Source organism: Adiantum capillus-veneris, chromosome 22 (assembly GCF_014529385.1).
Source record: "Adiantum capillus-veneris isolate H3 chromosome 22, ASM1452938v2, whole genome shotgun sequence".
Taxonomy (NCBI): domain Eukaryota; kingdom Viridiplantae; phylum Streptophyta; class Polypodiopsida; order Polypodiales; family Pteridaceae; genus Adiantum; species Adiantum capillus-veneris.
This window is the reverse complement of record NC_140952.1, coordinates 7,479,239-7,494,051: the sequence shown is the minus strand read 5'-3', so window position 1 is coordinate 7,494,051 and position 14,813 is coordinate 7,479,239. Positions and strand designations below refer to the sequence as shown.

Here is a 14,813-nt window from a genome sequence, read left to right as displayed (position 1 = left end):
CAGGCTGGGAAGCATGCATTATGAAGGAAAGGTCCCTTTAGGACCTATCCCTCCCGTCAAGAATTGGCAGGAAGGGGGCCAGCGCAGAGCACCATCCCGGCAGCTGTGGCGGCCGTAGCTTGAGCTCGGGAGGCTGATGCACGCTGTTTTTATATGATGGATGCCGACGTGTCGGAGATCCGCCTGCCGTTGGTGCAGATTATGCTGGGGAACAGCTGTCAGATGGACGGTGCACAGCTGTAGGCCCCCGACTGGCGACCTTGAGGGGGTAGGGAATGGACACTTAGTGTCCATTCCTCATAATACCTGCGACCCCTTGGCGACCAGCAGAGGCCGGGAGCCATGGGGGAGTAGGTATTATGAGAGAATGGACACTTAGTGTCCATTCCCAACCGTCAAGGGTCGCTGGGAGGCGGGCCAATTAGCTGATCTGATGCTGACGAAGGTTGTAGAGTTGCACACAGGTTCTCAACTGCTGCTAGGCTTGCGCAGGGTACAGTTCAGAGGACACCTGCAGCGTAGAGAAGATTACACATGCTGACGGGGCTTACTATCATTCGCGACCAGCTGATGATTAATTATGGCTGCTGACGGGGCTCGCAATCATTGGCAATGATTGAGAGGCTGCTGCTGGATTATTACGCCTGCTGACCTGTCGTCAATCTGTCGGCTGCAACAATGATTCCGCTCCAGAAAATACAGTTGATGAAGCGCTAGGATGCACTGCCCGCCGACCAGCGACCTTGACGGTCCCTTCACAGTCAAGGGCCGAGGGGCTGAAGATCTCAACCATACATCCACTGGAAATTCTGCAGCAGAAATCAATCCGTCAACCCTTCGATGCATGCCACCTCAGCAGGCGGAATAGCAGGCTACGAAGTCCAATGAGATTGCCACACCTCAGCAGCTGGAATGCTCTGACGTACTGACACACCAGCAACTGGAATTTAGGTTCGTGCAGGTGCAGTCTGAATCATTGCAACAGTGTTGTTGTCCAAGTAAAACCTTCCACGTCGGCAGCGAGAATCCTTTGTTTTGGCCCCCCTCCCCCTGACTCTGAAGGCCGGAAATGGTCCCCTGTTGACCATTCCCTGTTTTCATGGCTACCGGCGGATGCTGAAAACAGGGAATGGTCAACAGGGGACCATTCCCTACACCTTACAATAAGGTTCAACAATGTGTATAGTAAGCTAAAGAAAAAGTGGGTGTGTGACCCCACATCTACCTACATAGAATCACACATAACCTTGCCTCAGAAATATACCACAAGGGTATGGTTCTCAGATAATACAGACTTCGCATTACATAGACTTCGTCTACTGGAGTCCAAAAAAGACCATTCCTTCCCAAATGTGTATGGAAGGTACATCCAACCCAAAGAGAAAGAATCCAAAAACATCATGAAGGAAATTAAATAAATAAAAGCAGGTGAAGCCACATCAACAGGCAGCCAATGTAACCTTATTATTTTTAATTTCTACAGAAAAACCTGTGCTTTCTATGCAAGATATGTCAAAATTTATTGCTATTGCTGGGGATTTTGTAATGGGAGTCGTTTCATGAAAATATGTTGAATAGAATGAGATTTTTGTTTTCCTTCACTAAGAATCACCAAGATGATGCTCGTCATATTTCCATGGCCTCCTTGTAGGGAATGGTCACCCATTCGGCAGTCTACTGGCATGGCCCTGTAGGCACTCAATATGATACATATGTGACAACAAAATCAACAAATATGATTTGATCAACAGAGGATTTGCATATGGAATGGAGAGGAATGTGCATGAGGAACTCATGAGATGTTTACAATTGCTCCTGCTCCTGAAGATTTTTGACCGAAGGTTTGTATCTGTACCAATAAGCACAAGCAAGGTAAATGCAGAAGTTAGCCAAGCTTAGCCCAGCCAATAGCCAGTAAAAATAGTAGAGTTTGCTCCGGTTCAGATTGTCCACGATCCACTTCTCTCGACCTCCATGGCCAGTTGCCTGGTTGATAGCGCTTACAAGCGCCGTACTCAGAAAATGCCCCACAGCAATGGTGCTGAGATATAATGCTGTCCCCAAGCTCCTCATGTTATCTGGCGCCTCATTGTAGAAGAACTCCAGCTGCCCAATTTGGGTGAATATCTCTGTACTTCCCCGGAAGAAATATTGCGGAACAAGCCAGAATATGCTCATGGGCACCGTCACCTTTGGCAGATCCAACAACCCATTTTCTTCAGCTGTGCGTATGCGCTTCAATTCCACGAGCCCAGCCACCACCATGGCAAGCATCGAAAAGACAATGCCTGTTCCAATTCGTTGCAATGTGGTTATGCCTCGCTCGTGCCCAGTGAATTTCTTCATGAAAGGCACTAGAAATCTATCGTAGAGCGGTAAAATGAGGAGGACGTTCACAAGCTCGAAGACTGACAATGATGCCGGAGGAAACTTGAAATTGCCTATTTGTCCATCCAATGTCGCCCCCTCCAGTACGGCAAACGTTTCCATTTGGGTCAAAGCTGTCCAGACAAATGCGGTACTGGCCCATATTGGAAGCATTCTGATCAATATTTTCACCTCCTCGACTTGAGTGACTGGGCATAGGTACCACTTGCTGACGCCAACCTTTCCCTCCTCCCTTGAAACAACTGCTGCCTTATCAAGAAATCTGAAAAACCAGATCTAGGCAATAGAAGTCAGACTACCAGTTACCATGCACAGAGCAACAATGAGATTACTAGCAAAAAGTTAAACAGGGTTGGGATAGTTCCCATGACATAGCAAGCTCTCTCTGGATTATTCTCAAGACATGAAAACCTCATATGCCATTTGGTCTCTAAAAGATCTTCATAATATCTCACTAAAGAAAATTGAAAAGGACAGGCAAGAAAGATTTCATACATGAATTGGCTGCTATGTGGAAGCTTTTTAACTGTTGTGTTTCCATCTCTATTAACCCCCTCTTCAAACAGAGTATTGTTGTTTGATGGAAGCGGCAGGTTCCGCTTCCTCACTGCAGCCACTATTACCTGCATTATCCTTGTCAACGGACTACCAGAGGGTAACTTGTATCTATAGAGGAACGATCCCACCACAAATATAACAATGGCTATAGCCATAAGAGCGGCTGGTATGCCAAATCCCCATGCAAAGCCAACATTGTCTTGAATGTACACAAAAACTGTTACGGAAATGAGGGATCCAATGGAGATGATAAAATAAAACCAATTAAAGAAAGAAGGCATGTATTTCCATTCTTTGGAATCATGCTCATCAAACTGATCTGCTCCAAATGAAGAGACGTTTGGCTTAATGCCGCCATTTCCCAAAGCTATAAGGTACAAGCCAACATAAAGGACAGCCAATTGAACACCATGTGCAGAGATGCAAGTTGTTTCCGAGGATGTGCATGATGGAGGCCGTAGAGAGCTCAATGCTGCGGACAGCGTCAAGACGACCATGCCCTAAATATATTCCACCAGACCAACAGTTAGATTCTCAAATGCATAGACAACTATGAGATAACGAGCACATTGACGACTTACGAAAACTTGAATGGTTGCAAAAACAAAGATAGCCCAAAACCTGCCCAAATAGGCATCTGCCATGAATCCACCCAAAAAGGGAGTAAGATACAAAGCACCAATAAAATTTGAGACCATGTTAGCAGCTGCAGGTTTGAGAATATTCATCTTATTGACAAAGTATGTCACTAGATTGCGTTGGAGCCCTAACGATGCCATCCTCTCACAAATTTCTGTGCCTGATAGAAATAATCATCTCTTATATCAACATTGGAAATCTAATACTCAAAAACAATTGGGAAAGTAGGAGTCGAGAAATTACTAAAAATAAGAGGTGCTGCCCTCCAACCTCCAGTCTTAGCCTTTATAGCTATCCTGCCTCTCCTATCAACAGACCCATCACCCACAACTGTCTGACCATTTTGCTCGCTATCCATAATGAGATTTCTGGCTTGGTCCTGGAAGTAGTTCGACCAAAACAGGAACTCTTCAGTAACATCTCATTCATGTTTTTGCCTAAAGAAGAACTAAGCGAGTGAGTGAATTAAAAATATAGGTATATAAAGTGTGACCGAAATCTTAAAAAATACATGAGACTAAGTGTTGGGTACTGAAAAGAAACTGAAATAAAACATAAATCCTCATGAATCAAGTTGTGAAACTTCTCCAAGTAGGAAGATCAATCAAAAACTGCAAACCATGTAAGATCTTTTGGCATCTAGGCCTTGTGGAAAATGAAGAAATGGACATTAGCATTTTCCACTGGATATAAAGCTAGGCGATTACCTAGAAAGCTTGGAGTAGTATACTGTCAAACCCTACTTGATAAAGTGCAGCCATGTCTTGACCTTGGTTTATTTATATACATATATAAATATATCTATATATATCTTTGACGTGTGGCTACTGGCTCGCTGCTGTTGCTCACGCTCGCACTAGCCATCGCCTTCAGCTCCCCCTCACGCTGCCCTGTCCCGCCTCAGTCCCCCCCCCCTCAGCCCCGCGCTGCCCGCCCTTCGCGCAGTGCCCTGAGCTGTCCGCCGCCCCCCACCCCCCCCCTCCTCGCGCTGCCCGCAGCCTGCCGGCATTCCCCCACCCCCACCTCGTGTCTCTGTCGGAGTTGGTTCACAGCGACACCGACTCGCTTCATTCGCATCAACGCGCTCACTCCCCATCGCTCGCCTTCGCAGCAGCAGACACAGATGGAGGATTCTACTCCGCCACAGAGGGACTCCACTGAAGCCCCCTCGCCCGATCCCGCAGAACCCACCATCCGACTTGCTCTCTCGCCAACAGAGCAAGCGAGCTTAGAGGCAGAGGTGGTGCGCCTTTAGGCCGCCTCTGTTATCTGCAAGATTCTCGGCACCAGACCCAGCAGAGGGGAGGTGCGTGATCTCCTTCAGGCCCGCCTTCTTGCAGAGGTGGGCAAGATCCTTGATGTTCAGCTTCTCGGACGTGGCTACTACCAGATAGAGTTTTAGACTCCCATGATGGCGTCCAAGGACATTGCAATGAGCCCCCTGGACATTCGAGCAGTTCGAGCTCACTTTCGACAGTGGCGTCAAGGTTTCGACCCAGCTACCAATGTTCTTGTCGAGGAAGCAGACCTTCCCATTTCGGTCTGCTTCCCCGGCTTGAGGAGAGAGTACCTTCCACTCCTGTCCAGGATTGGCTCAGGGATTGGGACCGTCCTGGAGACACCTCGTACGACAACCTCTGTAGCTGCCAAGGCAGTTGGCATTCCCACAGTATGTGTTCTGGTGCGGGACACCCACACCCTCCCAAAGGTCATTCTTCTACCTCGGGTGAGTGGTGATTGGCTCCGCCAAAACGTGGAGTATTCGTGCCTTCCGAATCAGTTTTCATTTGTCGCAAAATGGGCCATCTTGCAAAGGCGTGTCCACGGAGGAGGTTGGCCCCGACCTTCACCTCATGCTTAGCCCCAACCTACTAGGATTGGCCAACAGCAACAGACAGAGTCACAGGGTCCTCAAGCAGCCTCACCTCCGAGCCTAGGGCTCAGACAGAGGAGGGCTGGCAGCAGGTTCGTGGGTCGGCGTCGTCAGAGGCCACCACGCCAGCCTGGCCCTATAGGCGGTCACCAAGCTCCAAGTCAGCAGCAATGGGTTCCCACAAGGAACCATTTCGACCCTCTTCAGCAGGACAAGGTCCCCGCTCCTCCCTCCACGGTAGCCTCTCCTTCGACAGTCCCTCCTCTCCACAAGTTTCCTTCCGCCCCCCCGCCCTCTTCCTCCTCCCCACCTCCTCCCTCTCCTTTCGCCACTCCCCACCCTCCCACCCCTCCATCCCCCACCACCCCCCCAACTTCCTCCTCTCCTCCCGTTCCTACCCCACAGCCGACTAATGGGGTAGGACTTTCCTTAGCTGCTAGGAGATCTCTTGGCAACGTTTTGCCACGAGGAGTCGCTTGGCGAGAGAGGGACAGCCTTTCTTGTGTACCCCCCTTCAGGTGCAAACGTCTCCCTTTGCAATAGTTCCTCGTGGACTTACGAGCTTCGACATTCGTCGTAGATGGTACTTCTTCGCCTATGACTTCACTCGGTTTCTTGGCGACCCTTCAACTGACTTTGAGGCAGCTTGCTTGAGAGTCCATGTACTGTTCCTTGCCGCTAGAGGGATAGAGGCCCTTGACACAGGTGACAACAGTTGGCTTCTCTTTTCCCCTATGTGGCAGGGACTAATCAGAGTGGACGTTGGACTCGGTGTTAGAGTGGCTGCAGGCACAAGTCCTCGAGTTCTCTCACCACATGGGAGACCTAGGGGTTACAGACCTGATACAGACTCTCTGGCCGTTGGCCAAGTTCTCAATGACACCTCCAAACTCGGTAAGATGTAGACACATTGTGGTACACTTCTTTGCTGACACGCAGTGTAAAGGTGCAACGGAATGAATGTTTGAACTTTGCTCAAGATGAGTGCTCCATAATGTGCTCAAGGTTCTTTTTTTTGTTCTTATGGAAGGGAGAGCCTTCCGTTCTTAATGAGAGAGTGCAATGATCATAAACAAAGTGAATGGACACTGTGCGTGCAAATGTATGAGACTGAGAGATAGAGAGAGAAGAGAATACGACACCAGAGACGTTGTAAAACCCTCCTCCGAAGGCCCCACTCTCGTCGACGAGAGTGGTCTACTATTGATTGCACAAACTGGTACAAAGTGGATGCATGTGATTGATGCAAGTCTAGGCTAGATCGATGTCGACGACGGTGATGGCAAGACCGATCTAAGGGCTGAAAACTGAGGCTTTCTATCTGCTGTCCAAAAACACTAATGGCTGAATTCTGTCGCTGATTCGCTGCTGTCCCAAACACGCTCATGGCTGAAATGTTCTGACACCAAAAACGCTGGTATGGGCTGGTCTTTGCGGGCTAAAAACTGCAGGTCTTTAGGGCTGGAAACGCCTGGTCTTTAGGGCTGAAATCTACTGGTCTTCTTCTGCTGAAAATCGCCATGGCTGAGGCCGCAAATCTGGAAACGCTAGGGCTTCTGAAAAACGCCAGGGCTGCAAAGCCTTCTTGGAGGAAAAACGCTAGCAGACTAGGATGGTCTGGCGATGAATCTTGCTGAGCTTGATGGCCATGGACTGCTGAGTGTTGAAAACGCCAAGGCCTGGTGTCTTCTGGCGATGGGGTTTCTTGATGAAAAACGCTAGGGTTAGGGGAGTCTGCTTGGAGGAGAAAACGCCACCAAGGGAGGTTCTTACTGAGAAGTTGTCTGTTGAGCATTGGTGCTCCTGTTGCCTCTTCTGCCAATTAGTGCTAGTCTAGGTTTGCTTATATACAAACTTACTCAATTTGCCCTACCTACTTTCCAACAAAAGTCACTTAAAAATAATAAGTGAAAAATGTCAAAAATAGGGAAAATAGGCTAAATGCACTGGAAAATTCCCCTGAAGGATTTTGTGATGGATTCTGATGGGAATGCTTATGATCATGCTGTGTGCAACTAGAGGATATGCATCTACACTAAGTGTTTGGGCATGCACGGTCTGCAAACAAACTCACAAAAGTGCCAGATCGCTTCTAAATCTAGACTGACTGGATTGATTGGACCCTTGTCGTGTTGTAGCTTGTCCACGGACACATAGGGTTGGATGTGTCACGTGACACGCAGAGCCCACCATGCTATGTATACATACATGAGGACTCCTGGACAGAGGAGGTTTCCCTACGCACGACACGCTCTTCACCAAGGGCCCCACTCTCTATAGCGAGAGAGGTCTATGCTATTGATTGCACAAATCTCGTACAATGGTCTAAATGCAATGGACTTGCCGACGATGTCGACGACGGGCTGAAATCTGAAAATGTTAGGGACTAAAATCTACAAATCTTGTATCTACTGAATTCTGACTCTATGTTGGTGACGACGATGCGCTGAAAACGCAGATGCTGAAATCTGCGAATAGAGGACTGAATCTGCAAACACTGGCTGATCTGACCGTGCGGCGAGAATCTGCTGCGGGAAGGTCAGATCTGCAAGGTTTGGGGGTTGTTGTGCGGAGTCTAAGTGCTGAAAACTGAAAACGGTGATTCTATATGCTGATCTACCGGGAATCTACAAAACGCTAGCCTGAGCTGCAAGCTGCAAATACACCAGGCTGTCCTGAATCTATTGCAAAAACACTAGGCTTGCTGCTGTGAATCTACTAACGCCAAGTCAAGGTTGCATATGTACGTACGTACGGATTGTATTGTAAGGTGCAGCGGAATGATAGTTTGCGCTTTGCTCAAGATGAGTGCTCCGAACTGTGCTCAAGGTTCCTTTTAGTTCTAATGGAAGGTAGAGCCTTCTGTTCTTAATGAGAGAGTGCAATCATCACAAACAAAGTGAATGGACACTGTGCGTGCAAGTGTATGAGACTGAGAGATAGAGAGAGAAGAGAATACGACACCAGAGACGCTGTAAAACCCTCCTCCGAAGGCCCCACTCTCGTTGGCGAGAGTGGTCTACGATTGATTGCACAAACTGGTACAAAGTGAATGCATGTGACTGATGCAAGTCTAGGCTAGATCGATGTCGACGACAGGGATGACGAGACCAATCTAAGGGCTGAAAACTAATGCAAACTTACTGCTGTCCCAAAACGCTACTGGCTGAAATCTGATGCCGACCTGCTATTGTCCCAAAAACGCTAATGGCTGAAAATGGCTGGAACCAAAAACGCTGATGTGGGCTGGTCTTTGAGGGCTGAAATCTGCTGGTCTTTAGGTGGTCAAAGGCTGAAATTTGTTGGTGCTTTATCTGCTGAAAACGCCATCCAAAAGGGGGCGATTTGGGGTTTCTGGAAATGCTAGGGCTGAGATTGTCTGACGATGAAGCTATGATGAAAAACGCTAGGGCTGAGAGGGACTTGCTTGGAGGGAAAACGCCATGGGCTGAAATTGCCAAGGGTTGGTCTTGCTAAGAAGTGTCTCCAGAGGGCTCCTTCTTCTTCTGCCAAATAGTGCTAGCCTAGGTTTGCTTATATACAAAGTTACTCAATTTGCCCTACCTACTTTCCAACAAAAGTCGCTTAAAATAATAAGTGAAAAGTGTCAAAAATAGGGAAAATAGGTCAAATACACTGGAAAATTCCCCTGAAGGATTCTGATGGATTCTGATGAGAATGCTTATGATCATGTTGTGTGCAACTAGAGAATATGCATCTACACTAAGTGCCTAGGCATGCACTGTCTGCGAACAGACTCACAAAAGTGCCACAACACTTGCTAATCTAGACTAACTGGACTGACGGAACCCTTGTCGTACTGTAGCTTGTCCACGGACACATAGGGTTGGATGTGTCACGTGACATGTATCCGTACCGTTATCGTACCGTATGTACGGATAGGTTCCATACCGGTGTTTTTTTTTTTTTTAATCAACCCTATTTCAAGCGTTTGGTCTATTATCGCAAAACGCCTTCTGCGGTTGATTATTGAGAGCTTCTGGTTTGAACTTGCAAGTATTGTGCAAGGTGCAGTTGACCAGTGAGTGCTCCTCTCTTACAAGTGATCAGTAAGATGCCTCGCAAACCCAACCCGGTGTGGGACATGCACACCCACGTGATCAGAATAGTTACTACGCTAGGTCAGCAAGGGTCGGGTACTCATCAGTGGCAGTGCAAATACTGTGGGGCAAGCAAGACAAGTACTAGTTATTGGAGTCGGGACTTCAGACTTCAGTCTTGGATTTTTCATTTTCATGTTTCATTATGTATTTATTTTGATGCTCTTAGTTTTATGTGGCCATGGCAGCAGACATCTGATACTATTTGTTTGTAGACATTGATCAATGGTTAGCTAATCTCAGCTTTGTGTTTTCATTGTTCGGTTAGAGTCGTGGACTCCAGTTTTTGGCATTTGTAACGGTGTACTGTTGATTTGCTAATCTTTATTTGAAGTCTTGGTGAATGCATAAGTAAATGTATGAAGTACTCTCAGTTTTCGGCTTTGAGAAAAAAAGACGAATTTTTACGTACCTAAAAACTCAATCCACTCTGTACTACATACCTTACGTACCGAACACTAAGTACCTAACTACCTTGCACCAAGTTGACTTGCAATATGCAAAAACATTGGGGCTGATCTGCAATTGTTGAAAACGCTGATGTAGTCTGGATGGCTGAAAAACGCTAAGTCATCCTGATGGTCTTGCTAAGAAGGTGTACTCCCAGAACTTGGTTCCCTGCTGCCTCTTCTGCCAGAAAGTGCTAGCGCTAGCTTTCTTATATATTTCCTTAGCCAAATTGCCCTACCCAGTTTCCCAACAAAGTCATTTATTAATAATAAGTGAAAAATGACTAAAATAGAAAAAATTCATGATGGATTCTGATGGTAATGCTGATGATCATGATGTGTGCAACCAAAGGATATACAACTACTCTAAGTGTCTGGACTTGCACGGTCTGCGAACAGACTCACAAAGGTGTCAGAACACTTCCTAAGCTAATTGAACTCTTCTCATAAAGTAGCTTTTCCACATGTACATAGGATTAGATTCTGATGGTAATGCTGATGGTAATGCTGATGGTAATGATGTGTGCAACCAAAGGATATACAACTACTCTAAGTGTCTGGACATGCACGGTCTGCGAACAGACTCACAAAGGTGTCAGAACACTTCCTAAGCTAATTGAACTCTTCTCATAAAGTAGCTTTTCCACATGTACATAGGATTAGATGTGCACGTGACATCCCCTCCTTTTTAAAGTGAGGTACTGGTACCGAACTGTATGGCGTCGAGGGAGATCACCAACAGCGTCTAGATGAATCCTAGAAAGGACTCGTCGCCGGCCCACTCTGATGTGTGGGTCATGTGATACTTGAACTTCATAAAGGTGTGCAACGCTTGCTTCTTTGGGCCACACCGAAAGCGACACAAAGTCATCTGTGGCTGCGTCAAAGCTCCAACTTCGGCTATAGTCGTGGATCTACCTTCTTCAAGAATCTCCGAGGAGGAAAATTCTTGAAACCAATTCCAACACAAAAACATGAACATATCCATTCCATGTAAAGTGATTGGAAAATTTCTAGTCTTCCTAAAAGACTGTGCATGCAATGTAGATAAACAAAGAGACGGAGTGCCAAACCGTTCATCAAACACACGCAAAAAATGGAATCGAATCTTGTCTTTTTTATCTAAATCTATCAACTGTGGCAAATCACAATGGACATGCTGATGCTTGATGGTCAATCCTTCTTGTGCTCTTTCGAATACTGTGTCATGCTAAGGAAGAGACATGGAATGTGAATTCCTTGAATGCAAATATTTCATCTTTTCATGAGTAGTCCGCATACATCCGTGCTCATTCATGAGTGAATCGTGTTCATTGTACAATATGGCATGCCTATGAAAAGGGAATACATAAAGACGGTGACTAAAATACACAAAACCATCACAAATGAAACACTCGAACAATGCGTGCTGACTAATCATGCAAACACACAATACTTCCTCAGAGGGTTCTTTGGACCTCAACTCGAGAGCCAAGATCGATTCTTCGTGATTGATCGAATCTACAATGAGGTTAGTTTCACTAGAAAAAGCATCAATAAACCATCATCATTGTGAACAATCACATCTTTATCCTGCAAATCATCATGCTTCTGAATAATCATATCTTGATCATGCAAATCATGTGTGTCGTGCTTTGGAGAAGAAAAGATTGAGAGAGTCTCCTCCTGATTCTTTTTAATCTTCACCTGCACATTAGAAATGAGAGATGAAGGATGAACAACTTTCCACGAATGATAATGGGAGAGTCACTTCTGGCATTGAAAGTGAAAGTATTTTCCGCCCAATCAATGAGAGGGTTATGCTCACGAAACCATCGAATGCCTAAAAGCATATCGCATCCTGAGAAAGGAGATACTACAAATTTTGTACGAAAGGACGCTTGTTGAACAATGAACAACACATCAAGGCACTCTTGCGTGATGAAAGAGTCCATACCGAGAGCAAAGCCCGACACCTCGAAAGGAGATGTCTTGTTAATCTCCAAGCGGGCTTTTTCGATCAGACAGTCACTTATCACATCATGCATATTGCCTGGATCAAACAATATGACAAAACGCTGACCCTTCACATGACCATAACACTTAATGAGAGACTCATCAATGGGAGGATCATGAGAAACTTGGGTCACGCTCGTGTTCTCATTTATGGCATTAACAGAGGATGTGGGTTTTGTGGGTTCTTTAGATTCGCTAGATTCAATCTTAGGACATGTTCTTTTTATGTGACCCTTGATGTGACAATGATAACATCAACCTTCCTTAGAATAAATGCTTTGTTCTTCTGATGTGATGTATCATCCTATAATTCCTTGTGCTGCTTTTTCATTTGGAGTAAGCTTATGTTTAGCTTTATCCTTAGATTCATTGTGAGTGTTCTTTTCTGAGAGACTAGAGGAAGATTGATTTGAAGAGTTACCATTCTTACCGTTCTGAGGGTTTTGAGGAGTCTGAGAGGTACTTTGAGAAGCCTTGTTCTCCTTTGGCTTTTCCTTATTGTGCTTCATCTCCTGCGTGAGAGCAATCGCTACCGCCTTGTTAAGATCTACGGGGTAAAGGACTTCGACATCAAACTTGATATAGTCGTCCAACCCGAAAATGAAAGCCTCCTTACGCTCATCATCCGATTTGCGTAATTGGGTGTCGAGCTACAAAACACGATTAGAGAAAGACATGATTGGCATACCATTTTGCTTGAGACTGCGCCAATCGTCTTTCAACCGTGCGAGGTATTGTGGTGGCATAAACCGCACCTTGAGCTTGTCTTGGAAGTCGGCCCAATTGAAGGAAAGGGGCACGCGTTCGTCGACTCCCTATAGGTGCGCGGCCAACTGTCTCTTGCCATGCATGGTACCAATTAATGGCATTACCAACAAGGTACATGGCTGCCATCAAAACCTTGCTATTTCCGGTCTTCTTAATTGTAGCAAAATAAGAATTAAATTGATGCAACCAAGAATGAATAACACTAGCATCCATCTTACCGTTATATTTACTCAACGTGATCTTCTCTATGACGGGGTTATTAGTAAGAGGTAGCCCTCCGAATCTTGGAGTGCTTTGAGCAATGTCTTCCAGAGAAAGCTATGTCAAACTGCTCTATGAAGGCCAAAGCCTTCGAAGCATCTCGAAATCCAGAAAACGTGTCAAATTAAATTGACTGTCCACCTTCTTTGAATTCTTGGACTTTCTTGCTCTTATCTTCCAGAAAGTCATACTGGTTGGCTTTATAAAAATTCTTCTTCCTTGCATAAAATCTGTTATCGGAGTTCGAACTATCCAAAGACGCGTCCCTCTGTAAAACTATCCGAAACTGGGCGAGACTTAGGCTTCTTTGTCTTTTTCTTGTCATTTCCGAAGCGTTGCTTTTTGCTTCGCTTTTTCCCTTTTCTGTCGTCTTTGCTCGAGTCAGAAGAGCTAGAAGAACTGTCGGGAGAAGAAGAAGAAGAAGAACTAAGTACTCCTTCAAATCGCACACACTTCTTCTGCTTTCTTGCCAAGGCAAAAGTAAATTGACGACCCAAATAACCTGGGAAGTCAGTGCCTTTCTTCTGCTTTTTGTCGTGCTTTTCGGCTTTGTTCTAGGTGTCAAAAAACTGGCTAGTCCGTGCATCAACCACCTCTTCTAATTTTTGCTCTATAAACATCCTTAGAGTAGGAGGTTTCTTGAGTGCCGGTTTGAGGGGTAGCTCCCTGGTTTGCCGCCACTGTGAGCGCACCTAGTCGAAGGAGGTTTGGGTGAAAAATTTTGCTAGTTTAGGGCCCTTCGCAAACTTCATCATCAACTTTGTCGCTTCATCGACTAATCTCCGATGTTCCATCTCTTCAAGCTCCGCCTGAGTAGGCTGAGGCGGGCCGTACTCCTCGCATGAATCTTCTTCGTGATCTCTTCCCGCATCTCCAGATGCAGAGTAAGTCGCCTATCCTTTGCTTGAATCCATAAGTGCCGCATAAAAAGGATCGGATTTCCCAGTAGAAGAGAAATCAGCCGTGCTTTGATACCACTATAACAGACTTGGACAATCCAAGTCAAGAATCTACCGCAACACGACAGAAATTCACTTCAAAACAGTTCACAAATTGATTCGACACCAGTCCACGGAGTTCCGTGCCAAGAGGTATTGGCCCCAAAGACTGGCACCCCTTTCGGTACTTCTTTTTGTATTAAATCTGTTGCACAAAGTACAAGGGAGTGGGTGTGTAAGGTGCAACGGAAGTGAATGTTGAACTTTGCTCAAGATGAGTGCTCCAAACTGTGCTCAAGGGTTCCTTTTACTTACGGAAGGGAGAACCTTCCGTTTCTTTAGTGAGAGAGTGCAATGGACACAAACAAAGTGGTGAAAACTGTGAATGAAGGTGCTGAGACTGATAGAGAGAGAAGAATACGACTCCAGAATGTTGTCAAACCCTCCTCCGAAGGCCCCACTCTCTATGGCGAGAGCAGTCTACTATTGATTGCACAAATCTCTACAATGCTTTTGACTTGCCGACGATGTCGACGACGATGAGGACGATGACGAGACGGGCTGAAATCTGAAAACGCTACCAGCTGAAATCTGCAAATCTTTATCTGCTGAATTCTGACTCTATGTCGATGGCGACGATGCAACGACGACGCGCTGAAAACGCAGATGCTGAAATTTGGCAAACTTCACGGGATCTGACCGTGCGGCGAGGATCTGTTACGGGAAGGTGAGATCTGCCAGGTTCGGGACTTGTTCTGTGGAGTCTTGATGCTGAAAACTGAAAACGCTGGTGCTACTGTGGATTTCGTCGCGGAGGAACTGC

The 14,813-nt window shown here is 46.1% G+C and overlaps 1 protein-coding gene across 1 annotated transcript in view; it reads right to left on the bottom strand.

Annotated features, from left to right (window-relative positions):
- Window positions 1-1,431: 1,431 nt before the first annotated feature.
- LOC147428881 (protein NRT1/ PTR FAMILY 8.2-like) overlaps window positions 1,432-14,813 on the bottom strand; it is a 32,844-nt gene continuing 19,462 nt past the window's right edge. Inside the window, exons 2-5 of the mRNA XM_086495355.1 lie at window positions 3,829-3,964; window positions 3,528-3,745; window positions 2,884-3,446; window positions 1,432-2,650 (exon numbers count right to left, since the gene is read on the bottom strand). Coding sequence (XP_086351481.1) covers window positions 1,804-2,650; window positions 2,884-3,446; window positions 3,528-3,745; window positions 3,829-3,964 — 1,764 coding nt within the window. The 3' untranslated portion in view covers window positions 1,432-1,803. The remainder of the gene's footprint in view (window positions 2,651-2,883; window positions 3,447-3,527; window positions 3,746-3,828; window positions 3,965-14,813) is intronic.